Source organism: Triticum urartu, chromosome 6 (assembly GCF_003073215.2).
Source record: "Triticum urartu cultivar G1812 chromosome 6, Tu2.1, whole genome shotgun sequence".
Classification (NCBI taxonomy): Eukaryota; Viridiplantae; Streptophyta; class Magnoliopsida; order Poales; family Poaceae; genus Triticum; species Triticum urartu.
The window spans coordinates 552,038,876-552,064,667 of NC_053027.1; the positions used below are offsets into that span (position 1 = coordinate 552,038,876).

Genomic DNA, 25,792 nt, shown 5'->3' on the forward strand with positions numbered 1-25,792 from the left:
TCTTGGTTAGACCATTTGACCCAAGAGCAAGGGCAAACGCTGCAAAGGGTTGGTAAGTAAACCATTTCTCTATCCGCGCCTGCTACAGCCCCCTCAGATCCGAGTGCAACTAAGAGGGACACTAGAAGCTAAGTGCAAACATGACAAAAAGCAGAAGAATAAAGACGGACATTTTTTCTCTCAGATGCCAACCACAAGGGTAGCACAGATGATGCAGACATATCAACATGGCATCAGTTCAGACCGCCCGTCTGCTTGAAACTCTTCATAGAGAAAGATTTTAAACCAAAAATTAACAACAACGATCAAAGCAAATAAAAAATCTATGCACATTTGTGTCCAGATAACAGAAAAATATCACAAAAAAACACAAATATAAAAAAAGTATAATATGTTGTTGGTCAGATCCCTCAGAGTGATAATATAGATCTCATCAATGTATGATTCAGGCCACTACTTTTTAACATCACAAGTCATCACCGCGATCGACAGACAACAATCTCCAATTAGGAAAGAAAAATCAACCAGAAACGCTACACAGATTCCTCAGTTCAAACAAGAATATTTAAAGAGTTTCATAACAAACGGTTGAGCCGTCAGACAATGCTTTCTAGGCAAATGCATCTCCATCAGACTGCAGCAATGTTCGCTGCTCGGAGCCCAGTGCATATCATCATCCATGACATCAAGACATATACAACCAAACAATAGCAGAGCAAAAGTGAAGGAAGAGAATCAACGAACAATGGAAATAAAATCAGTGGACCAGGAACAACAGAAGATCCAATCAGTAGCCCTCCGGGATTATGCTTATGATTTTCATCAAGGAAGAAATCTCAGGTCTCAAAGATGTGCCATCACTGGACTCACAGAAATGAACTGCAGAGAACATGGCAAACTAAAAAGTCATAAAACGATAAGAATAGCATGAGCAACTTTTGGAGAATGTAATTCACCTCACCTCACAAGTAGCAGTAAGAAATCAAGATCGACCCAAAGTATAGCAAATTTGAAAAATTCTAGCCCAACTAACATTTCGCCATAAAATTCAGTCTCCAAAATTACGCCATAACTATGTGGACATCAGAATTGCAGATTTTCACAGCATGGCACACAGAGTGCACCTATCAGTCCCGAAAGATGGTGTTTTGTTCATGGTTTTCATCATTGTCCACTCGTATTCTATAAATAGTAAACAACAAATAAAAAAACTGAAAAGTAGATGACACATATGTTCAGAAGTACTCAGACAAATTACGCTAAGCTGTTCAATTTGTCCTCAGAATTGCAGAATGACAGCATGGGCGCACAGCGACCAATCAGTCCCGAAAGATGGTATGATTAATAGGTTTTTCATCACCGGACAAACAGAAACACAAACACAAACAAACAGGTCAACAAAACAGAACTTAAATTACTACAGAAAACAAATTCTGACAAAAGAAGACAAAACAGAACTTAAATTACTACAGAAAACAAATTCTGACAAAAGAAGACAGGAGGATCTAACAGCATTAGCTCTCAAGCCCTAAGACATCAGCAGACATTATGCCCGCAGACATCCAAGGAAGGATCTAACAGCATTAGCTCTCAAGCCTGGCTGGGCGAAAACTCTTAGGCAACAACTGCAAATGTTTGAGAAACAAGCCTTAAACTAATCATCGCCAGGCTTACATTAACACCAAACAACTAAAGCAAATATATGACCAGCATTGCATCAGACATCCAAGGAAGGATCGAACAGCACTAGCTCTCAAGCCTGGCAGGGCGAAAGCTCTTAGGCGGCAACTGCGAATGTTTTGAGAAACAAGCCTTGATTTTATCATCATTTGCAATGCAGCAACATTTTCAATATATTACATTTGTATAAACTTTTATAAGATCTTTTAGATAGCTACTTTAGTGATCTAAAATATATTATAAAAGTTTACTAAGGGAGGACTATATATCTCAGTTATATTGAGCTGAAAAAATAACAAGGCTCAGACATCCAAGGAAGGAATTAACAGCATCTGCTCTCAAGCCTGGCATGGCGAAAGCTCTTATGCGGCAACTGCGAATGTTCTGAGAAACAAGCCTTAAATTTATCATCATTGCCGTAAATTATAAGCAAATCAACTCAACTATATTAGGTAGCCAATTTAATCACAATAATAGGCTCCGCAGACTAACAAAATGAAGTTCCAGGTTCCTATCAATGAGTGAAAACTGATTCTTGGCCCAATTATAGATCCCCTGGTCAATGCCTGGAGCTACCAGAGAAGGACCATTGGGCCCAAGTTAGATTACGGTAGATACAACAATGAAATGGAGTTTCCAACAAAAACAGACCAACAAAAGTCAAATGGGACAGAAAAAAATGTTTAAACTGACAAAAAGCTCAGAAAGCTGCATAAAATTTCAATTGAAAACCTGTAACTAAAAAATTAAAGAGGGATAAATATATGCAATGAGCACAATGTGAGCCAGTTGTGTATCATCAGAAAATAAATGACCTCTCATTAACAGGAAAACAGCACTGTGTCAGAAGGTGTCCTAAGATTGTTTCAAGGTTTCATCACCTGATACTGGAAACAATCAATCGAAAAAGAGAGCAGTTACCACAACACGGCAGAGAAGGCTCGGAAAAACACGCACAACGATACACCATTTTTCAAAAGAAAACCAACCGTTTTCAAAAGAAAAAAATGGAACTTCAAAGTGATGGCTCGGTTCAGCGGGATAATCGGCATACAAATCAATCTCAAAAGAGACGACCTGTGATTTGGTCTGTTGAGCTTGAATATTTGCAAATCGTCACTGCCATCAGCACATACTGGAAAAGAAGCAAATCCAAATTTAAAAAAGAAGGAAGTTCAGAAGTTTTCAAATCCAGACAAAGCATCAGCAACAAGACCCAAAAAAACTGGCTGGTACACTATTGCTGGGTCATTCAGCTAGGGATTTGTTCTAACCACTAATCAGTACTCTGGTATACAGCTATTGTAGCTTACAGACCATATAAAATAACAGAAGCAGGTTGCCACAAGCAGGATAATATGAGATAAAATAGGCATATGGCAAATATTAACTGGACAATGCAGTGAGATTTCCATTACCAACATCACAGAAAATTACAGATACTTGATTAGGTCTTCTTACTTCTTAGCATGCATACCGGAACGGATCACAGCTACTGACGGGAAACAAAAAAAAGGAGGGCTGGCGCGAGACCACCTAGATCTACTTCTCGGACGAGTTGGGGCCGCGCTTCTTGCCGAAGCCGACGACGGCGGTGACGAAGCGGCGGTTGTACTGGATGCGCTTGTGGGCGCGGCCGCGCGGCTGCTTCTTCTTGTCCTGCTTCGCCACCTTGGGCGTCTGGCCCCGCACCTTCCCGGCTCGGGCCAGCGATCCGTGCACCTTACCTGAAGGCAGGCAGGCACCGCCGGGTCAGCACCAAGAAGAACCACGGCAACAGTAGGATAGGGATCTAGCGGGGGGAAGAGGGGGAGCAGAGCGTTACCCATGGCGGCTGCGGCGGTGGAGCGGCGGCGCTTCGGCGAGGAGACGGAGTGCTCGGGCGGCGGCGGCTTCTGCTGATGGGAGGTGTGCCCTAGACGGGTGGGAGATTTTATAGAGGGGAGGGCTCCGTTGTTATGCGGGCCGTGGGCTGAGGGGCCCGTGGGAAGTGGGCCGAGAGCCCGTGGCCCGTTAGGGGCCCGTAAAAGAGGTGGGGAGTGGAGACCTCCTCCCTCCTCCTCCACCCCCGAGAGAACAGAACCCTCGCAGAAGCGGCGGCGGCGGCGCGCGGGCACAGGAGCGAGCTCACCGGCGGCGGAGGAGAGAGGGGGCGAGATGCCGCGGCCGGAGGTGCAGGCCCCGCCGGAGATATTCTACAACGAGTCGGAGGCGCGCAAGTACACCACCTCCTCCCGCATCATCGAAATCCAGGCAAGCAACCCAAGCCCCCCTCTCGTCGCGTGTTGTGTGGGGAGCTCGGTTCCTGGTGAGGCTGACCCGGGTTATCTCCTTCTTCTTCGTCTTCGCAGGCGAGGATCTCCGAGAGGGCGCTGGAGCTGCTGGCGCTCCCGGACGACGGCGTCCCCAAGATGCTGCTCGACATCGGTGAGCTTCCTCTATACGCTCACCCACAGTACCATAGAACTACTCGATTCTCTGTTGCTTAGACAGAGAAACCATGTGTCTTGGTGAATTGCTGGCGTTTACAATCGTGGTCCTGTGTGCTGTGAATCGCAGGGTGCGGCTCCGGGCTTAGCGGTGAGACGCTGACGGAGCACGGGCACCACTGGATCGGCTGCGATATCTCACAGTCCATGCTTGGTGAGGAACTCGCCTTTGTTTGTTGCTCTTATGGACATGTTGGTGTGTCACTTAGGTTTCTGTTTGAGAGCTTCAGTTTTGTTTCCCCCTTGCAGATGTTGCTTTGGAGCGGGAGACGGAGGGAGACCTCCTGCTTGCAGACATGGGCGAGGTAAAATGCCTGCTACGGCATTGGATTAGCCGAGAATTTTTGTTCCAGATGCTATGTTTGGGTCACAGCTTGTCCTATGCAATTCTTCTTGTTATAGTTGAGTTTTATGTGTTATTAACTGTTAGAAGGTATCCTTGCTAATGATAATAATGTGCATGACTTGTGTTCAACATGATCTCGAGGTCAGACCTGATTGACGCTGTAAAAGTAAATGGGCCTTCGAACCTATGTCTGGTGGGAAGATATGAGTATGAATCCAAAGAACCTGAACATTTCAGTACTGCCTTTTTCTCTAGAATAATTGTATGGTTGCCGAATGGTATCTTCTATTGCACATGCTGAACCGAAGTTCCTATGAAGATTAAGAAATTACCATGATTTCCAATCTTCGCTTCATACATCTGCGTCGACCTTTTCACATCTGTGCAACCACAGTTTGCTGTTACTTGAGCTGATATGTTATAATAACGCATCTTCCAGGGCTTAGGCTTGCGCCCAGGAGTTATGGATGGTGCAATTAGTATTTCAGCAGTCCAGGTGATTCTTCAAGTTTTTGTTTTGTTTCTGCAACTAGCTTGTCGTGTTTAGTGATTTGTTCATAACTATGCCCTTTGTTGACAATGTTGTGCAGTGGTTATGCAATGCGGACAAGTCTTCTCATGAACCAAGATTGCGGTTAAAGTACGTGAAACTATTTTGTAACGTATCCCTTGGGTTATCTGCAACCAATTCTTAACCTTGATGTGCATAATTTCCAGGGCTTTCTTTGGATCACTATATAGATGCTTAGCAAGGGGAGCAAGGGCTGTTCTACAGTTTTATGCTGATAATGTGAAACAAACCGAAATGCTCGTGTCTTTTGCCATGAAAGCTGGATTTGCTGGTGGAGTGGTTATTGACTGGCCTCATAGGTAAGGATTCCATTGCCTCGGAGCCATGGTTGTATGAACGCTCTTATGGATTTCTTGTCTGCCGTGGACTTATGTGGATGCCTTTCCTCTGACAGTTCGAAAGCAAAGAAGTCCTACCTTGTCCTCACTTGTGGTACATCTTCTGTCGCATCTCTTCCAAAGGGGAAAGGTGAAAACGGTGAGATGTGCAGCAGTGATGATGACGGTGATGATGATGAGAGCAACGATGACCAAACAGTAAGCTCACTCTTAACAAGATATGTTTCCTGTTTATACATTTTGAGCTTGATTGCCTTTAATCTCTGTGTTTTGTCTACTGCTTCATTCCACCTTGATCAATGGAACTATATGTGACCCAGTTGCTGTGTACACAAACCAGTTGCATAAGAAATGTTGTTAATGACATGACCAAATAGGCCATTACTCTCTTATTATGGGATGGAAATGTTTGTTATTTTTAAGGTGATCTTTCTACCTGTCTGTGTAATATTCCCTGTGTCAACTGCTAGCATCTTCAGTTCTACCCAATAATTTCCAGATGTTTACTTTATCTGAAAACTGTTGCTATCTTGAACGGAATGAGCTAACTGTCTGTGCTTGATCAAGAATCAACTTGCATCATACTTATCTTATTCTGTTCTCTCACTTAATAGTCCATCGTTGATTGTCCTCCCATGTGATGAAGCCTTGGTGCTCTATTGGCAGTGATACATGGTAATAATGTGATTTTTCCAATGCAGGTTGGCACATATGGACGGAACAGGTCGAACAAGAGGCAGAAGGTGAACAAGAAGAACGGCAGGGGCAAGGATTGGCTGCTGAGGAAAAAGGAGCAGATGAGGAAAAGAGGCCGCGACGTCCCCGCCGACACGAAATACACAGGGCGGAAGCGGAAAACCCGCTTCTAAGTCGGTTTTCAGCAGTCATTTAGCTTAGCTTGTCAGAAGCAGCAAGAGTGTTTATGTCTGAAGAGTTGGCTGTATCGTGCTTCCATTGTATACCACCGAGAGCTATTCTTAAGATGTGCAGCAGTTTTGGCAAATGCTAGTAGTGTCATGTTTGTGAGGATATATGTAATGATGACATTGTTGGTTGTTTTATGTTTGCATTGATTTGTGAAAGTATGCACAATTTTGTATCTTGCAGTAATCGCGATGATATACCCTTGGTTATTTGTAAGCATGTGGTGTAGATGTTGAAACAAAATGGTTTGGAGATTATTTTCTTAGACTGCGCACTAGGCGCAAAAACAAGCGCAACATAAAAATTTCTGTTTCTGTGTATTACATTGTATGGACGGGCTGTTTTCCATGGAATACAAAATCATGCATGGTATACGTCACAATCAGAGCTATGATGCCGCGCTGCGCTTGACCTTCATGGTACTTTGCGCATCCTCTACAACATGGGTCGGGTCGGCACTCGCCTGCGGTGAATTCGGAGTCCTTGCTCATGGAGATGTGTTTGTGATGATGCTTGCTCGAGGGAGAAGTGGTGACAATGACGTCAGTGTGCTACCTCGTTGAGGCCTCTTCGCTGTGGTATTGTGTGTGGAGTATGTTGTGTGTGTCATTCTGCGGTTTGTGGCGGTCTCTCTCGGTTTTTCGTTAATTACCTGGGCAATTCTCTTCTTTTGCACCCGTTTCAAGAAAGAAATGACTCGGTGTACCATGTATGCAAATCCATCTAACTAACCTCGTTCGTGAGAGATTCAGATCGAGACAACCTCATCATCAGCACAACATCGAACACATCAGGGATCATCATTTACCACAATGCTAACCATTTTAATCTTCTGATGTCTAATAAACTTTAAGTAGTGACATCATAATATATATCATACATTGCTCATAATGCACATTGTCGCATAAAAAGAAAACACCTTTTATGTGTTCAATTAGTTGCCCTTGCAAGAACCGAAAATAGTTGAATTTGTGGTGTGGGGCTTCCAAGTGGGTATTTATTATTTATCCTTCCCTTCTTGTATATACTGAAGTATGAAATACTTCTTGTATTCCTTTGGTGCATAGCTTGCTTGTAGGGATTTTTTTTCCGAAGTAATTTCTGGAGGGATTTTTTTAGGGATTTTAAGTTTTAAACACACAACTCCCCTATTGGCAATTTTCCTAAGACACATAGATCCCCCCTGCTGCCTCTGCGAGCCGGCTATCGAGCTAGACCCCCCCCCCCCCCAAAAAAAACCACCTCCGGCGGCCGCCCTGCCGGGCATAGCACACACCCCTTAGCCCCACCATCTGGTCGTCACGTCGGACATACCTCCCCCCCCCTATACCTCACCCCTAGCCATCCTACCGAGCATAGCTCCCCCCTACACCTCCTCCGATGTAACCCCTGACCTATATCTAGTACCGCATACTAGATTCTCTATCGTATACAGTACACTACTACTATCTCCTCGCATCCCTACTTGATGACACTCCCACTGAAGCCCGACCTAATAAAACCATGGAAATTGCATCGAACTACTGATTGGGACTAAAGATGCAAAATGTACCACACGACCCCCCTTACATGAGTGGACGCCGATGCCTCTCACCGCGGCGAGCGCATAACTCCTTCCCATGATGTTGGAAGAATGGGAGCGTCACCCGCTGCCTGGGTGAGTAACCTCCCGCTTCCCTCCTCCTGGTCTCCGGTTGTTGACCCGATCTCCGCGCAAATAAACTACCCTCAAACACTCCATAGTGGAGGACGACAATAGATGGTGGGCAAAGAAGGTGATGCTGTATTGGAGGAGTGAGGAAGGTGGAGGGAATGAGGGACCACGGCAAGCCGCCCGCGCGTGGCTTTGAGATGGGATGTCACACGTCCACTAGGAGATAAGAAGAGGAAAAACCGATGTAGACACCATGTGTTTCACCTTTCTCACTAGGCCCACAGATGGAAAAAAAAATCCTGAACAAATATGGAAAGAAAACAATGCTGCTAGCACGGAGTAAGCCAGGGCTTCTTCCTTGAGTCCTATCATGATCGTGTACTCGACGAAAGAGCTTTACAAGCGGCATTGCTCTTCTTCACTCACGCGATATTGCTGGACAAGTTTTTGCCCATTGTCCAAGGTTCCCCACTGCTGCCCCCCGTGAGCCACCAATGCCCGAGCACACAAATCTAGAGTTTCCCATGAAGCCGCAAAAGATTGTGGCTAGACGTATCACCTTGACAACGCCAACAAGAAGGAAACAACACCGAAAAGCATCATCATCGTCGACTCTGGTAATGACCGGAGACAAGACTTTCGCCCGGATCCACATCCCAAGCCACATACACCACACATTCGAAAGCCTACCAACGAGACACCACAACCAAATCCAGACAGACCTAGCCCTCCCACGCCTACTCCTTGCCAGGTCGCTACCTCCGCTTGTTGATCGCATGTTGACGTGAAAACCGCTCGCCCCAAACGACATCTTGGGGCTTGTCAAAGATGTCTACGAGCTGAGGAGTCGGCCTGTGTGAAAAATTTGAAAGATGTTCACCGGGTGAGATGAATTTGTCCAATGAAGTCCATGGTCTGAGTTGAAGAGGACACCGGAATTCAATATATGTAGTCATGTCTCCTGGGGAGCGCGGTCAAAGACCCCTCCTCATCGCCGGATCTACAAGTGGTGTCATCGAGGGGGGCACAAATTTTAATCGTCACGACCTTGCTTCCAAACGATTTCGACCAAAATGAACACGTAGGATACATTTAGCATGACAAATTTCATTTTTGGGGGGTTAACTACATAACGAATGGATGAATTGGTGGTGGAAAAAAAGACTGTCTAAAATCTCCCCAAAGCCCTAGCCCCACGTTCCGCCCCGCCGCCGTGCCGTTCCGTTCCGTTCATTTGTCGTCGCCGCCGACGACCCAATCCCCTCCCCTCCCCTCCCCCCACCCCCCAAACTCCCCCGCGGCCGCCTCCGTCCCGCCCTTCCTCCCTGGGCCATCGCGCGGCGCGCTCCTGCCGTCCCCGCCCCGCCCGCGGTCTCTGGCCGCCGAGCCTCGAGGTGCGAGCTAGGTCGCCTCCGTCCGGCGACCCTCCTGCTCAATCCCACTCCACGATGCGCGCCGCTTAGATCCCCATGCTCATGTGGCGCCGCAAATGCGTCGCCGAGTGCTGCAGGCACGCCCGGGCCCCGCCCGCGGCGCAACCGTCCCCACCCCCTCGCCGCTGCCGCCGCCGCCTCTCCGTGCTCGCCGCCTGGGCGCACCAGCCGGACGACGACTCCACCTCCAGCGGCGAGGAGAGGCCCAGCTGCGCTCCTCCCCGTGAGGTTATCTGGAGAAGGGGCTGCGCTCCCGGCGAGAATCCCCGGAGGAGGAGCTCTGCTCCGAGCCTGAGCTCTGCCGGGGTCGTCAGGACGCTCCAGCGCCTGGAGAGGAAGCCTGCCATCGCGTTCGCCTACTTCAAGGACACCGAGAGCATCGGCTTTCACCATGACCTTGCCACCTACGCCGAGATCATCCGCGTCCTGTCACATAAGGGCCAGGGGAGGATTCTGTTCTCCTTGTTCAGTGACATCCTCTCGCCGGCCGATGGCGGCGGCGGCGGCCCTGAGATCGTGCCGCTCATGGATCAGCTCAGAAGTACGTGCACTACTTCGTATGCTCTCTTGTTTGCGACAGACTGCTTGATCAAAACATGCACCACTTGTTGCAGTGCACAGGACACAATAGGGCTGTTTGGTGACCTCTGCAGGCTTGGAATCGTCCCGGCAGCTTGGACTTGCAACATACTTCTCAAATTTGCAGCCGAGGGCGGTGACTCGGAGGTTGTTGTATCGGCTTATGATCAAATCAAGGAATTTGGATTGACTTTGGATGCTCACGCGTTAGTCCTCATCACTAGGTCTCTCTTTCGAGAAAAGAAGGCAGACAAAGCATTCCAAATGTGGGTTGAGATGATTGAAATGGGGGTGAAACCAGATGTAATTGCATACTCATCATTTATAACTGGTCTGTGTGATTGCGGAAAGGTTGATTTGGCTTATGCGATTCTGCAAGAGATCAACAGAGAGGGGATTCAAGTTGAGGACATGGCTTATAACACAGTAATGGATGGGCTATGCAAGGAAATGAGACTGCAGGAGGCTGAAATGCTCTTGGAGAACAAGACCAGACAAGGGCTCACACCAGATATATATGGTTATAGCTATCTCATTCGGAGTTATGGCAAAGCGGGCAACCTACTCAAGGTGTTGGACCATTATCAAGCCATGGTATCCCATGGTTTCGAAACAAACTGCCACATTGCGAGTTATCTTCTACAATGCTTTATGAAGTTAGGCATGACATCTCAAGTTACAGAGCATTTCCAGAAACTCAGAGATTCGGGACTCCATCTAGATGGCGTTCTGTATAACATTGCTATGGATGCTTATTGCAAGGATGGGAACATGGATGAGGCGGTTAAGCTACTGAGAGAAATGAAGGCTGAGCGTCTGACACCTGACAGAGTTCACTATACATGCGTGATCAAGGGTTATTGCTTGAAGGGAGATGTACCAAATGCACGTCAAGCATTTGAAGTGATGCTGAAGGCCAATGTAAAGCCAGACGTAGTTACATATAACATATTGGCCAGTGGATTTTGCAAGAATGGTCTTGTTACGGAGGTGTTTGACCTTCTAGACCATATGGCGGATCGAGGGTTAGAGCCTAATTCACTCACTTATGGTATAATAATTGATGGGTTTTGCAGAAGTGGCAACCTTAGTGAAGCAGAGGTGTTATTTTATATAGTAGAAGAGAAAGGAATCGAACGCATCGAAGTAATGTACAGTTCAATGGTTTGTGGCTATTTGCATTCAGGCTGGACAGATCATGCTTACATACTTTTTCTTAGGGTTGCTAAGCAAGGAAAATTTGTGGATCGTTTCGCATGTTCAAAGTTGATGAATGACCTTTGTAGGGATGGAAATGCCCAGGGAGCTTCAACAGTTTGCAGCATGATGTTAGAAAATAATGTTATTCCTGATGTAATTTCATATACTAAACTCATATCAGCCTATTGTCAGACAGGAGATATGCACAATGCTCTCTTGTGGTTTCATGATATGGTTCAGCGAGGACTTTCTGTTGATGTTATTGTCTACACTGTACTAATGAATGGTTACTGCAAGGTTGGCCAGATGGAAGAAGCTTGCAAATTGTTTGATCAGATGACAAGTTTAGGTATTAAGCCTGACGTAATTGCATATACCATGCTACTGGATGGTCACCTAAAAGAGTACCTGCAGCGGTGCTGGCAGGGCGTTAGTAAGGAGAGAAGGATCTATGTTCTTAGAACAAAGCAGAACAGGTTGCTCAGCTCTATGAAAAAAATGGAAATCGAACCTGATGTACCCTTTTACACCGTATTGATAGATGGGTACTGCAAAGCCGGTGATTTTGAGAAAGCCCGGGGAGAATTTGATGAAGTGTTGCAGAAAGGGCTGACTCCTGATCAACATGTATACGCAGCTCTGATATGTGGATATTGCAGCCAGGGCGAAATAGAGAAGGCACAAGATCTTTTTGAAGAAATGGTAGACAGGGGAATAAAACCACATGTACTGGCCTTTTCTGTATTAAATCAGAAAACCTTGAGGGAAAGGCAGTATAAGTGACATGTATGATTTCGCTGCAGTTATATCCACTGAAATCTCGTCAGCGAGGTAATATATTTTACAAGTCATGAATTTACTGGAAGCCTGGAAAATATGATTATGATATCCATTCATGTGCTTAGTGCTTAATGTTTTGAGGTGTAATGCTCTTACATGCAGTATGTTTATATACGCTTTGCAGACATCTTCTTTATACACGCTTTGTTGTGTGCCATCTTCTTTAACTCATTGCTATTAGCAGTGTAAAGTTGATTATGAATTAGCTTCAACTGATGCAATTATGCTCTTCCTGCCAGGTTTGGGATGCGACTGCATCAGAACCCAAGTTACTTGTCTATCTGAAGTCTTACAGGAACACAGTACCTGTCCCAAGGCACTGGTCTCAAAAGAGGAAATTCTTGCAGGTTTGTTATACATGTACCATGAATAATCTTGTTATGCATAATTTCGTAACGAGTACTTGGATGCACCTCTGAGAAATAAACTGCACAATCAGAAAATAGTGTTGTTAGTAGTGGAGTTGGTAGGCAGATGCAAACAGATTTACCAGTTTCTTTGAACTCCACTTGTAAAAGTGTTGGAGCATCTCCCTCAATTAATATCTGTCATCTAACTAATACTGCATGCTTTCATGTATTGTTACAGAAGTTTGTTTTTCCCATGGGCCTGCATCTAAATGCGTCTCATTTTGTATTAAAAATAACTCACTTGTAAAATAGAGCACCATGATTACAACAACCAGATACAAGCCGACCAAAAACAGACAGAAAACCAAACAAGACCAAAAAAGCTATGCAGAGCAGGAAAGAGAAACAACACAAGGGCCAAGGGACAGACCATGCCAGGCCCAAATTCACTTAATGCCGAGCACACTTGGGTTTTGTCCTTGCATCATTGAAAAGTGTAAGCCCATAACCGCGACTGTTCGGTCCAGCATGCATAAGCTAGTGTAACTCATTACAAAGTGTTATGGCAGTGCCTGGGTGGGTGTTATTCGAAGGGGGGAGGGAACATAAAGTTGATAAGGTTTTTCCCCTCCCTCTTATACAGATATATAATTCTTGCAGGGATGCTGCAATTTCCTGGGAGCAAGGTCTTGGTGGTACTGTACTTGAGTGTTTGATCTAGTTGATTCATGCTAGGCATTCCCTTGAAAGACATTTAGGTCCATCTAGGATCTTGATCCTCGGCCCTCCTTTGCTTGCTTATACAAGTATATCATTTGTCCAGGCCTTTGCAACTTTTTTATATCTTCAAAACATGAAATTATGCTTTGCTTCATATTATCTACATCTTGTCGAATAGATTTTACATCACCATGTTATTTCTTTCAGGGCAAGAAAGGTATCGAAAAACAACCATTCCAACTTCCTGACTTCATTGCTGCAAGTGGAATAGAAAAAATAAGACAGTATCTTAATATCTTGGTCCTTTGTAGCAATGCTATGGAGACATTGTTTCTCCCTTGTCAACTTGGTAACTTTGGGAGTTTTGTTTTATTGGCACTTTAATTTTTATTCCACAAATGGGCAAGACGGACAAATTGTAAGTAGCTTTCCAAATGCATTTTCAGGCATATATCGAGAAAGAGGATAGCAAAAAGTTGAAGCAGAAGCAGCGGGAGCGTATGCAGCCAAAAATGGGCAAGATGGATATAGATTATCAGGTCAGTTAATTCCTGTTGAGGCCAATCCGAGTTGCACATAGAAGCACATGCCATATATATTTGTGTTTTCTCCATAATGGGCAAGATGGATATAGAGCACTATTTATTTTCCAGCTGATTTTACTTAGGTGATGAATAACACATGCCTGCGTTTTCTCCTTGTGATATACTTCTCTACATGCATATCTGGTTTGCCAGGTGTTCTGTTACCTGCCACTTAGGCACTAATACTGCTGATGTACATGTGTGAAAATATCATAGCTGATAAGTACGATGTGTTTCTTCTATATGTTCAAATTTTAGACATGAGTGAACTTCTGAATGTGCAGGAAAGCAAGCCTCACCGTAATTTTGTTTGTGTGCAGGTTTTACACGGAAACCAAAATTGACTAGTCATGGTGACCTTTACTACGAAGGAAATAATTTGAGGTACTTCTTTTGCTTCGCTCTCTTCTTAATGTCAGAAAGAGAGGTAACTGATAATTGTTTGGAAAATCCATATGTCTGTGTTCTCAAACCTGGCTCACCGAGCATAATACATGTATGAACTCAGCAGGTCAAACTTAGGGAAATGAAGCCAGGTATGCTGTCCCGAGAACTTAAAGAAGCACTTGGTATGCCAGAAGGTGCACCGCCCCCATGGCTTATAAACATGCAGGTATTGTTCTTTTTAAGAAGAAAAAAACTCCAGGCAGCTGGTCTTCTGGTTGACTGATCTCTTTTTATTGGCCAGCTATCAACTGACATCAAATAATTTTGGCCGAGATATGGTCCTGCTCCCTCTTATCCTTCACTGAAGATTCCTAGTCTGAATGCCCCAATTCCTCCTGGTGCTACTTTTGGTTACCGGCCTGGGGAATGGGGAAAGGGGAAAGGGGAAAGCCTCCTGTGGATGAGGTAATTTACAACAAATATGGTTTTCGTGGGCTCGGCTGTAGTTAAATGCGGCTTCTGTAATGATTTTTTTTCTGTTCTACTTATTTGTTTTGGCTAAAAGCATGGACCTCTACGGAGATGTTTTTGGTATCCTACAGCTGGATGAACCTACTTATGATGTATGTTTGATTGCCTAATTTTCCTTGAAATTGAACTGCAGCTCTACCAGTCAGCTGACTGTTGTGGTGCATTGTATTCCAGGAGGAATCTGTTGACCGCAGCAAGCATTGGGGAGACTTGGAGGAGGAAGAGGAAGAGGAGGAAGAGGAAGAGGAACTAATGGAAGATGAAGACATGGAAGCTGCATGCAGTCTGTCTACACCATGTCAAGGTTCTGTAATAATTATTTGATGACTAGCTTAGGTTCTTCTCTAAGGAACTATGTTATGACGCCTCTTCTTGTTCTGTTAATAGCTTCAGTTTTGTGGCATTTCAGGCCAAGTATTGTTATGGAGCTTTAGTTGGCTTATTGCAGTTCATAACCAACAATTTGTTCTTTTTCATCTGAAGGTTCTTGAGCAGAAGGAGGAGAAAATCTCACCTTGAACCCTCTATGGGTCAAGCCATACGTATGCAACTCTAATACAACCTAGTCATCTCTACAATATTTTTCCGATGGATTTCTGTTTCAACCATACGGAGAACTCATTATATATAATCTCTGATGGATTCCTGTTTCAATCATATGGAGAACTCATTTTGCATCTTGCTGTTTTTGCAGGTATGTGGTTGGGGCACAGGATAAAGCTGGGGTTAAAAGGGTGAGCTTTTACATTCCTTGCACCAAGTATACAAGTATTCCCATAGCGTGCATGCTCTGATGATTCATTGACACATCTTTGTGGTTCTCGTTTGCAGGTTGATCTTCTCAAGAATCAAAAGTCTGAAAAAGTGGATGTCACCATACATCCTGAGGAGCTCGAAGTTATGGACGATGTTCTGGCAGCCAAGTAAGAGCACTTCTCCATCGCGTCTGTCAAGCCTTGCCTGTCAATCCACGAGTTGAAACATTAACACCTTCCCTCTAAAACTATGAAACAGGTACGAAGAAGCCCGGGAGGAGGAGAAGCTACGGAACCAGAAGGAAGACTTCAGCGACATGGTGGCGGAGGTATGTACGTCTTTATGTTTCGTACGGGCGGTTTCATGTAGCTGTTGAACTAGAAGCAAACACTAACTCAATGGACCTGAACCCTTTTTCCCTCTCCGATTTGCAGAACGCGAGCAAGAGGAAGAGGAAGCGCAAGAAGGACGTGAAATCTTCCAAAAAAGGACAAAGTTCTACATGGAGCAGCAGCCACCATGTTGTGCAACTGAAGCCACCGGGGCTTCAGGCCATGGTCATCGTGCCTTGTTTCCAAACTCAACGCCACCGCCTCCGTTTGCTCTGCCAAGATTAAATCACATCCACCACACAAGATGGTGCCAGGTGTGCTTTTGTTTCCCCATCTTGAAGGTAGAGTTTATCTGTGGCACTTATCATTTGGGCTTAGGGACCCTTTTAAGTGCCACACGTCAGGTATGGGCACATGGCAAGTTTAGTTACGTGAGGATGACAACTTTCGCGCTTCAGTTTATTTTTGACAGAAACTTGCCGCGTGTCACCGGAATTTGCTATCCTTGCGTGACTGGAATTGCCATCGAAAAACATCAGGGCCACGATGGTGACAACACTGACAGTGACCACGATGGTGACAAGGGAGCCTCTGGTCGGAGGTGAGTGCTGGAGCTACTCTCTCCCGATGCTGCTGACAAGTGTTGTTTGCCTGTGGTTTTGTTGTAGCTTGTCAGAAGCAGCAAGAGTGAGCTGCTCTATTTTTGTAATACTACCCTATGATGACATGGTTGGTTTCATGTTGTCTGTGTAAATTTGTAACCTGACTGCGCGCATAAAAAAGAAGTGAAAACCACAGAAATATACCACTTTTATTAGAGTACAATATTAGGCAGAAACAAGATAATACTTGATCTCCATAAGGGTCTGCACTGCCTAATGCTACCTTGAGATATTCAAATTCTCTCCACAAACTGGACCAGAACTCCAATTTCCTTCACATTTATTTGTTGCTAATAATGTGCCATGGGAAATTGGATGTAAGATACTTGATCTAGTATTCTCTCACACGATTTGTAGCAGTGGCTGATTTGATTTAGTAGCGATACAAATTGGACTAGACGAATCGGGGAATTTCTGGCGAGAGGAAGAACAGGTTAGGGAGTAGGTGAGAGCCGGGTGCCTGTTTCCTTATCTACTGGATGGAGAGCTTGTTGTCTGCTTCGGGTTACTTACTTGTAGTTGTGATGGTTTCTTGCATGGACAGGCCCATGTGTAGGTTCACTGACAGGCCCGAGTACTGGTTAGGTCCTAACAATGCTGCTTATCGGTTTCTCAAAAAAAAAAAACAATGCTGCTTATCTACACTATAACACCCTGACTCCGAACAGCTGATTTGCTGCCAAGTACAGAACTAAAACATCACGTTTATCATTTCCATCAGCCAAAATGCAAAAGGCTGAATTGCCCTTCTGTTCATCCGCCTTGCCCCCTCTTCCACTTGAAGCTCCTCTGCAGCCATGGTCACTCCAAGACCGCCATACCTCAGAGTATGTGACGGCAGACAGCGTGTTGTGCAACTGAAGCCACCGGGGCCCAGGCCATGGTCATCATGCCGTGTTTCCAAAGTCGCCGTCGCCGCCACCGCCACCGCCTCCGTTTGCTCAGGCAAATATTAAACCACAGCCGCTACTCCAGATGGCGCCAGGCGTGCTTTTGTTTCCCGTCTCCAAAGTAGAGTTTGAACTTAGGTAGGAGGTGAGTGCTGGAGATGCTCTCTCCTGATGCTCCTGACAAGTGTTGTTTGCCCGTGATTTTGTTGTAGCTTGTCACAAGCAGCAAGAGTGATCTGCTCTATATATTTTCTCATATTAAGCTTATATATATGTGACAATGCTATCATGTTTGCAATACAACATGATTGACATGATTGGTTTCATCTTGTTTGTGTAAATTGTAACCTGACTGCACGCATAAAAAGGAAGAGCAAAACCAGAAATACTTATATCACTAATATTACAGATAACAGAGTATTATTATGTGGAAACATGCTAATACTTGATCTCCCTAAGAATCTGCACTGCCTAATGCTACCTTGAGATATTCAAACTTTCTCCACAAACTGGACCAAAACTCCAATTTCCTCCACATTAATTTGCTGCTAATAATGTGCCATGGGAAATTGGATTCCGCAAAGGAGATACCGGGATCTTGGCACTTGTTCACCCTCGGCACGAGACCATCTACTACTGTTTGTAGTTGAAGGAAACATGGAGGACATACCGCATCCTGATCTGGTCCAAGTTGTACACTATGTACTCGTTGTAGTAAAGGACGCCCTGCAATGCATGCCTTGTTGTATTAGAAAGAGAACGGCAAGATGGCGCGCAAAGCACACAAACAGGAAATCAATAGGCAGAAAAGCCTGAAAAACCATAAAGGGTTGAATTGGACCGCGCATACGTTATCGCGGGACGCCTTCTTAGGTTTCGCGAGCGGAACAACCACGCCGTCATCGGTGATCTTGGATTCTGCCATGTCTGGTGCCGTCTTCCCAACCCCCTTCGTGCTGCACCAACATATATAATTTTGCAATGATAAGTATTTACTCTTTGTGTTGTTTACAACAACTGCTACTACTAGTCTACTGCTGCTGCTGCTGCCGCCGCCAACACCATATCAAAACAACATATAGTTCAAGAGAATGATAGGTTCAGGGTTACTTTTGAATCAGTAAGTGGGTGTAGGGCTTTTATAGAAAGGGCTTGCATCAGTGCATCACCACCCGACCTTAGTTTACCCTCGGGCAGGTTATTAGCATTTATATCGCCATCTAGTAGCTCGTTCATCTCGCCTAGCGCAACCTGAGATGGTAAGTTACAGCAAACAACTCAATATGACACCATAAATGGAGAAAAACACACTTGAGCGGAGACTACAGCACTTCATGTAAAGGTATGTGGTGAACATTTGATAGCTTGGCAAAACAGACCTCGCATAGAAGCAGCACTCCAGATCTAGATGCTTGTGAAGGATAGCAGTAGTTTGCACTCTTGGAGAACATGTCAGCAAAGTAAACCCCTTTCCCAAACATGTAGCCGGTGCTAGGCGCTTCAGGAGGAGCAATTCGCAAACCTGGGAGAAAAGATCAGTGTTGAACTTAAAACTAGCATTGTCCTATCTAGTCAGACCCAACATTAGTTTGATGTTTCCAGTGTATAGTACCCCGAGAAAATATCCTGGTCCAGTTGGTCAACCGAGAACCATGCCATAGAAGCATCCTGTTCCCAGCGCCGATGAACTGCGAGAACACTTTCAGAGTCAGTCATTTGACAATTTCATTGCAGTAAGTACTGCAGTTTTTTTTTTTGGGTGCCACATAGCTGATTAGGAAGATCCACTTACCTTCTGAAACCGCTCTGTTTCGTCCTGCCTTGTCACCTTAAATACCTGCTCGATGTTGACCGTATAACCGGATTGCCTTTTGGCATGCGTGTTCGTCAAATATGTTTTTATCTGGACAGCAGAAATGTTCATACAATGTAAAAGTCATGAAAATCGCGTAAGTGAAGAAGAGTGGAACATAACTCATCCAACCATGCCAAGTCAGTTCTTGATCATAAGAATTTGACATCTTTTTAATGAAGAAAATAAATGGTATTCCCATTTCCCATAATGAAGTTGTTATAAAGGCCTAGATTCTTGGTAGAAATATTACCATGGAGTATTCTTCCGAATCAACTTCCAGAGGTGTAAAGTCACAATGAAGCTGCTTGTATCGAGCATACAAAGGATCGTCCTAGATGGCAAAATGAAACGAACTTATAAATCCAGAGTGTTCATGTGTGCGCATCATATTTCTTTACAAATGTCTTACCCGATCGCTTTGATTGTCTTCCAGAAGCCTGGTCGCAATCTCAATCTCACCAAGGGCTTCAACCTTCGAAAGAGCAGAACAAGTGGTGATATTAGATATGAAGCTGGAATTAGTACATGAAATTTCAAATTATGAATATGAGTGTTCTTGAAAAAATGTACTAATATTAAGTTACAATTCATTTCAAACTTTGATAAGAATGGCAGGTACATATTTACAAAGGGCCAAAAGAGGCTCTGGTTCTGAATCTCTTCAGAAGAACCAATGTTCTAAATTATCCTTGAAAATTAATGCATACAAGATCTCATAATAGATCAAAGCTATAATAAAGCAAAAGATAGTGGCCTATTACCATCTCCAGCTTAGCTTTCAGTTTCTCAGGAGTGTCAATGATAAATTCACCTGCGAGATAAATTTTGTTAGAAGATCCTGACTGTAGAATGAACCAAGCAGGAAGTTTGAAACTTACGCATCTTTTTGAAACCAAAGTCGTGAGGAATCACAGTGTAGAATTCCCTGAAGCCAAGTGGTTGTACAGGAATATTCGTAAGTTTCAACATATTCAAAGGTCAGAAAGTACAAGTGTAACACTGATGGTGGATGCCATTATGCATTCCACAACTATCATCATGCTTCGTTACGCTATTTATGAAAGTAAAAAGGAAATTATGACTCACCCAGTCAATTCTTCCAGCTGTATCGGGTCAGCCTTTGGAAGAGCACTAGAGATCCGCTTCAAAATAGAATAACCCTGTGGAAAGTTTGGAGAAAGATACGCTTTTACTGCATGCAAGACTGGATGTGCACCCAATAGATCTTTTAGAGTGCATAATGTATTTAAGTCATTTAATTTTTTACAGGTTTTAAGTCATTTACTTGAAAGTATGATAAAATGCAACCTTATGTAAGTTTTTTTGGCTACCTTGGGAGATAATTAGGTCCAAGTTGTTTATGCATATTGTTATTCAACATGTAATCTTGTGTCCATGCTGAATTGATAATCCCTAACAAAGAAAAGCTCACCTTACGTATTGTAGATTTGCTTATCTTTCCAAGAGGAAGTTTTTCAGCATTATAACCTAGTTAGTCAAAGATGAATGGATTAGTAAAAGCATATGCTTCATGAATAATCAATAGAAATCTACTTTAAAAACAATACTCCTGTATTTGAGTAGATCGCAGGGACGAAGCTAGAAAAAATGGGCACTGGTGTCAACTGCTGCCCACACTAAACCTCTAGCAGAAATTATAGTAGTGCAACAACATGGATAATGGCCGAGAGCGATATAAAGAGCAACAATATGGAACGAGCTGGTGATATTATTGTTACATCAAAAAAATCATACCGAGTAGCGAGTATTGGCTGAGCGAAGTCATAAAGTAACACTTCTTTACATATTCCGGAAATAATAGGCAAAAAGATGACTTTGGAACGTTTCATTTGTAACTTTCTGAAAAGGATGAACAAAAGAACATATTATATTTACAACAATAGTAAGAAACAAATAATGCAGAAAATAAGTATCATTAAGGAAAAAATAAAGTGATACGAAGACTCACATTTTATAACTTCCCTTCTGGATCTTTCATCTTCTTAATTCTTAAATATATCAATTACATCATCGTTTATTATTGTAGAAAATATGTCTTTCTCCACATAGCAAATCAGGCTATCACTCATGAACTCATCACCCATTTTGTTTTGCAAAACACTCTTGACGATATTCATTGCCGAACAGCATTTCTCCACTGACGCTGTGGCAACTCACAAAATTAGCACCAACTTGAGAAGTTGATACACCAAAGGAAAAGCAAGATGCAATTTAGTTTCCACCAACACTTTAGCAAGATCAGCAATGCCATCCAAATTGGCAAATCTTTGGTCCGCTCGGACATTGTCTATGAAAATCCAAAGTTCATGACCAATATTCATCTATGAAAATATTAGCAAGATCAGCTGGATCATGAGGAAGTGCATCTAAATTAATTTCTGCCAGAGGCGGAGGAGTAGTACCAATATTTGATGCAAGATCTTGTCTTGGTCTAACTGGCCTTGAAGTCCCTGCCACATTACTATCTGGTGTTGGTCGTTTCCCTTTCAACAAAAAAATTATCCATATCCTTCTGGTCCTTGGCAAATCAAAGAAAAGAAACTCAAAAAGTTACCTAGCCAATAGCCATCATGAGAAAAAATCAAAGCACATGTAGAATTGTAGACAATCTAGAGAGGGTGCAGATTACCTGGGATGGGAGGAGCCAACACTTGCAAATTAAAGATTATGCACTGACGGACGGTCGGCCGATGTCAACATTCACCCGATGAAATGGCGTCGAGTTCACCCGTCGTTCGTCGCTGATTCGCTGCGGCGGCGGCGGAATTAGGGATCGAGATGAGGAGGCGAAGAGACGAGGGCGTCCGTCTGTTCGCGTACAGATACAGGCGTACGACAGCCGAGTAGTGTACATCGATTAATTGATATACATAGAGACGTGTGTACGCATTGAGCCTGGCCTTATGTCATTGTTTGCTGCCGCAGGCTGTTGATTTTTTTTATAACCTCATGGATGTTATGGGCCAAGGCTTTAGGGATTAACTGCTCTGCTGATGGGCTGGGGTCAATGGAATTTTTAGGCTGGGGTCAGATGTATTTTTGTTAATACTTATTAGCTCAAAAGACAGAGGCACTGGTGTCATTTGACACCAGTGGCTACATGGGAGCTCCGTCCCTCTAGATCGTCAGTATTTGCCTCTTTGGCCATGAACTATGTTCAGACCCTTGTTTTAGTATATATTCTTTCATAAAATTAATCCGTGTAGTTTTAACACACACATTATAGGATCTACCGGGCTCACCGAATCCATGTGCATACTGCAAATAGGCTATTATTATGATGCTCTAATGCGTTCAAAGAGCAACGTCAATCGAACAACCTACCAATTTCCATCATTTGCTGCTTCATCATGCTAATATCGCAGATCACGGATATGAAACGTGCAGTCTGAGTCTCAAGCTTTGTCTCTCTTATCTGATCGGCAACGGAGTATTTCTTCTGAGTCTTACCCTGAATTTTTTTTACAAGACCAAAGCGTTAAAACTAGAAAGGTGCAAAATTTTGAGTTATCACTAGTGAAAACTTGAGGCAAGCCTTACCGTTTCGTCGTCACCTTTACCATAGTCCATTTCAAGCCAGGTGTAGTACTCTGGGCGGCAGCTGAGTTTCTTGCGATAGGACCAATCATTGCCGGTTTTATCCTTAAATTTGAATTCAAATAGATCGACCGCTTGGTCCCGTGTCATGGGACCGCGCAGCTCGCTCCGGCCTTGGTGGCCTACTCTCCCATATCTCCAGTAGACCATCCAGCTTGCACCACCATCAGATTCTACAGTGAACACACATCAGTTAGGTGTTTTATGTAATGCTACTATTAGTGATCACTCATAAACTGAGCACAGGAACCTTAATTGGGAAAATTCGATGTATGCCGTATGAATGTTTTGAGAAGATATATAGCAGTAAGGTACTAGATGTTGTGTGTGTGTGTGTGTGTGTGTGTGTGTGTGTGTGTGTGTGTGTCGTGGACTTGCGCCTCAGTCGCAACTAAAAGAACATCTAGCACAAATATTGGAAGAGCTATTTCTGAATCGATCGATTGAGAAATAGTATAATTTTCAAGGAAAAGAACACACACAAGGAGGTAGTAATTAAATGGCAGGAGGAGAAACAAACCTAATGCCTGGATGATGAAGAACTTGTTGTTGTTGCCCCCGACGTTGGTCTGGTTCAAGGTGGCGTCGTAGATCTTTACCCTGTGCGCAACAAAAATAGCATATGTTACCAATGCCCTACGGCGTACGTGTTTCTGCTCTGAACCCAACTAACAGTAGTATGCGTACCACTTGCAGGACGTGCCAGGACTCCTTCATGTGGTCGGGGATTTGCGGGTCCAGCACCGCCGCTCCCTTCTTCGTGGCCGTCACCATCTTCGCCGCCGCAGCGTCGGCCTTCTTCGCATCGTTGCCACCTTTCGCTGCAATGGCGGCAGCAGCAGCGTCCTTCTTCTTGCTCGCTCTCGCCACGAGCCCCCGCGCCGGCACGAAGAAGCTGGCACGGTCATGATGAAGAGGGGGAGGAGGGGGCTTGGGCCTCCCTGTGTGCAGTGTGAAGAAGTTGGTGCCGGTGCCGGTGCCGACGCGGGGGTGCAGAGCCAGGCGGCAGCCGAGCGTGGCGCGCAGGACGGCATGGAGATGGGCGGCCATCGCTGAGCTTCGCGCAGACCTACGTATCAGACAGAACTGCGGGGGCCGGCTGGCAGGCAGAATCTGCGGATGGATGCACTTGATCTCTTGAAAATAGCATGCTCAAAATAGCAAGCAAGGGACACAAACTAGAAGGGGCGCCCACGACCGCCGTCGCCCCCGCGGGCGACTGGCCGCGCCGTGACCCTCTTCTCCAGCCCCCCCCCCCCTCCTTCCCTCCCCGCCGCCGTCGTCGGCGCTCGCCGCCGGGCCTGGCCCGGGCGACGCTGGCGGCGGCGGCCCCCTCGCAATTCCCCTCTCGGCTCTCCTCTGGCGCGGGACGGAGCGGGATGGGGGGTGTCCCTAGGCGGCGGCGGTCCGGCGTGTGGCGGCGGGGTCCTGGCGCTGCGCGGGCGGATGGCTGGGTGGTGGCGTCGCCGTTGGCGGCGGGGTAGAGCGGCGGCGCGGTCTGGCGGCGCTTGCTCGGCCCAGATCTGGGCCCTTCGGGCCCCATCTGAGCCCGGGCGGGCTGGCGGTGTGATGAGGACATCAATACCATTGTTACACCCACAGCCCTTGCTGGCCTCTATCACGGTGGGGTGCGGCTACGGCGCGTCCTCCAGGAGGCGGGGAGAGGCGAAGAGCGGCAGGGTGCTGGCGGCGCCATCGCCGGCTTGCTGCAGTGTGGCGGCGGGGCTTAGCGGGCCCGTTTCGGGCCTGGCCGGGCCAGGGGTGGCCTGGCAATGCCCTGCTGCCACGTCCGGACGGCTACCGCGACTGTGCCGGAGGTTTTGGCCTCCCGCACGACGGCGGTGGAGGTGGTTCCCTCTCGTTCGGCTTCGGTGTTGCTTCTCCCTCCGTGGGGCGCTTCTCTCCGGTCCTCTTGGCCTCGTGTTGGTGTCCGCAGTGAGGCGGTGTGGGTGGGGGCGCAACCGCGACGACGCATGGTGGTGGGCGGCAGTCTGGCTGGTCGGCTACGGTCCGTTGGGCGGTGGGGGTGGAGTGCGGGAGAAATCCTTGCCGGTTCTTCGGCTCCGATGCGGTGACACCTGTGGGTGCCACCATTCCTTCCTGGAGGGTGTCGGTGATATCCATCCCCCACCCCCCTCCGCGTGCCGGGGAAACTCTAGGACATGTCCGGGCAGCAGCGTCGTCGGCGTCGCATTCTTTCTTGGAGGTGCTGCTTGGTACGCGGCGGTTCGGAGCCTCGGGTTGTGGTGGTTTGTTTCTGGAGGGCGTAGCGGTGGCGGGTCATCCGCGCTTTGTCGAGTTGCCGTTGTTGGCATTTGTTTCTTCTTTTTTTTTCTTTTGGGCTTGATGTGCTATTCGCCTCAGCGATCCTTGTATTGGTGTTGGTTGCTTTGAAATACAAAGCGGGGGGAAACCCTTTTTCGGTAATAACAAGCAAGGGTCGGGATAATGGAAGTAGATCGATTGGTTTGAAAAGAGATTCTGCTGGTTGCACGCCAGTCAGATTCGAGGGCAAACTTTCCTTCAGACCAGCATGGGTGGGGTCCGCCCGCAGAGAAGTTTCTTTGTTCAAGGGTCATTTTGTTTTTTTCAATATGTAGGCGCAACGGGACGTGATAAAGCAACTCTATTGCGTTGAAGGTGATAAAGCAACTGGACATCACCATGGAGTCGAGGCAGCTATCAAATGCGGAGCGTGATTTGAGGCGATGCCTTGAGAGGAAGCTGCTAGGACTGTGCTCCTTAGAGAGAACTATCGCAAGGCAATGCTCCAGGCTACTGCAGCTCCGGGAAGGAGATGGGAGCACGAGGCTTTTCCATCAACAAGCGATCCACAGGCAGAGAAAGAATGTCCTCAGATCGGTGAAATACAACGGAAGCATTTACTCAGGCCAGGAAGAGGTGGCGTCGGCGGTGGATATACGCACTACGGCAGGGCTTTTGGCACCGTGGAGCCATGGAGCTACACTCTAAATCTCCATGAGCTAGATCTGCCACATCTAGACCTATCACAGTTGGAGGAGCTCTTCATTATGGAGGAAGTGAAAAGCGTG

General features: G+C 45.7%; 4 protein-coding genes, 10 non-coding genes and 1 pseudogene across 14 annotated transcripts; 3 read left to right on the forward strand and 12 right to left on the reverse strand.

Moving 5' to 3' along the window:
* Positions 1–593: 593 nt before the first annotated feature.
* LOC125517812 lies at positions 594–681 on the reverse strand. Its single transcript, XR_007287817.1, has one exon. It is a non-coding gene; the product is annotated as a small nucleolar RNA snoR118 (small nucleolar RNA).
* A 112-nt stretch (positions 682–793) lies between these two features.
* On the reverse strand, positions 794–865 carry LOC125517737. Its single transcript, XR_007287777.1, has one exon. It is a non-coding gene; the product is annotated as a small nucleolar RNA R66 (small nucleolar RNA).
* A 213-nt stretch (positions 866–1,078) lies between these two features.
* On the reverse strand, positions 1,079–1,173 carry LOC125517701. The gene has a single exon (XR_007287744.1). It is a non-coding gene; the product is annotated as a small nucleolar RNA SNORD96 family (small nucleolar RNA).
* A 101-nt stretch (positions 1,174–1,274) lies between these two features.
* Positions 1,275–1,366, reverse strand: LOC125517700. The gene has a single exon (XR_007287743.1). It is a non-coding gene; the product is annotated as a small nucleolar RNA SNORD96 family (small nucleolar RNA).
* Positions 1,367–1,550: 184 nt separating this feature from the next.
* Positions 1,551–1,670, reverse strand: LOC125517684. The gene has a single exon (XR_007287732.1). It is a non-coding gene; the product is annotated as a small nucleolar RNA SNORD14 (small nucleolar RNA).
* Positions 1,671–1,713: 43 nt separating this feature from the next.
* Positions 1,714–1,834, reverse strand: LOC125517679. Its single transcript, XR_007287727.1, has one exon. It is a non-coding gene; the product is annotated as a small nucleolar RNA SNORD14 (small nucleolar RNA).
* Positions 1,835–1,978: 144 nt separating this feature from the next.
* On the reverse strand, positions 1,979–2,099 carry LOC125517683. The gene has a single exon (XR_007287731.1). It is a non-coding gene; the product is annotated as a small nucleolar RNA SNORD14 (small nucleolar RNA).
* Positions 2,100–2,137: 38 nt separating this feature from the next.
* LOC125517807 lies at positions 2,138–2,276 on the reverse strand. The gene has a single exon (XR_007287812.1). It is a non-coding gene; the product is annotated as a small nucleolar RNA snoR2/U65 (small nucleolar RNA).
* Positions 2,277–2,472: 196 nt separating this feature from the next.
* On the reverse strand, positions 2,473–2,569 carry LOC125517794. The gene has a single exon (XR_007287802.1). It is a non-coding gene; the product is annotated as a small nucleolar RNA snoR31/Z110/Z27 (small nucleolar RNA).
* Positions 2,570–2,702: 133 nt separating this feature from the next.
* Positions 2,703–2,807, reverse strand: LOC125517796. Its single transcript, XR_007287804.1, has one exon. It is a non-coding gene; the product is annotated as a small nucleolar RNA Z107/R87 (small nucleolar RNA).
* Positions 2,808–3,066: 259 nt separating this feature from the next.
* Positions 3,067–3,836, reverse strand: LOC125516997 (the record flags this gene model as incomplete). The annotated part of the gene is made up of 2 exons (XM_048682236.1): positions 3,067–3,407; positions 3,506–3,836. Coding segments are annotated over 2 exons (516 nt in total), but the record flags the coding sequence as incomplete, so codon positions are not given.
* Positions 3,729–6,523, forward strand: LOC125515244 (18S rRNA (guanine-N(7))-methyltransferase RID2). Its single transcript, XM_048680680.1, has 9 exons — positions 3,729–3,933; positions 4,032–4,107; positions 4,240–4,323; positions 4,419–4,474; positions 4,955–5,011; positions 5,106–5,155; positions 5,233–5,385; positions 5,481–5,622; positions 6,126–6,523. Exons 1-9 carry the CDS (start codon positions 3,838–3,840, stop codon positions 6,291–6,293), a joined length of 882 nt encoding a protein of 293 aa, XP_048536637.1. The 5' UTR covers positions 3,729–3,837; the 3' UTR covers positions 6,294–6,523.
* A 2,664-nt stretch (positions 6,524–9,187) lies between these two features.
* On the forward strand, positions 9,188–10,191 carry LOC125515245. The gene is made up of 2 exons (XM_048680681.1): positions 9,188–9,976; positions 10,050–10,191. The coding sequence occupies exons 1-2, from the start codon at positions 9,472–9,474 to the stop codon at positions 10,064–10,066; spliced, it is 522 nt and encodes a 173-aa protein (XP_048536638.1). The 5' UTR covers positions 9,188–9,471; the 3' UTR covers positions 10,067–10,191.
* Positions 10,192–12,026: 1,835 nt separating this feature from the next.
* On the forward strand, positions 12,027–16,517 carry LOC125515246 (annotated as a pseudogene).
* A 1,288-nt stretch (positions 16,518–17,805) lies between these two features.
* On the reverse strand, positions 17,806–23,789 carry LOC125516999 (poly [ADP-ribose] polymerase 2-like). Its single transcript, XM_048682237.1, has 16 exons — positions 23,430–23,789; positions 23,260–23,332; positions 22,683–22,912; positions 22,467–22,593; positions 20,554–20,609; positions 20,208–20,281; positions 20,000–20,046; positions 19,883–19,932; positions 19,531–19,593; positions 19,372–19,452; positions 19,059–19,169; positions 18,879–18,954; positions 18,646–18,788; positions 18,444–18,517; positions 18,117–18,222; positions 17,806–17,992 (listed from the first exon to the last, which is right to left on the reverse strand). The coding sequence occupies exons 1-16, from the start codon at positions 23,787–23,789 to the stop codon at positions 17,900–17,902; spliced, it is 1,764 nt and encodes a 587-aa protein (XP_048538194.1). The 3' UTR covers positions 17,806–17,899.
* Between the last annotated feature and the right edge of the window lie 2,003 nt (positions 23,790–25,792).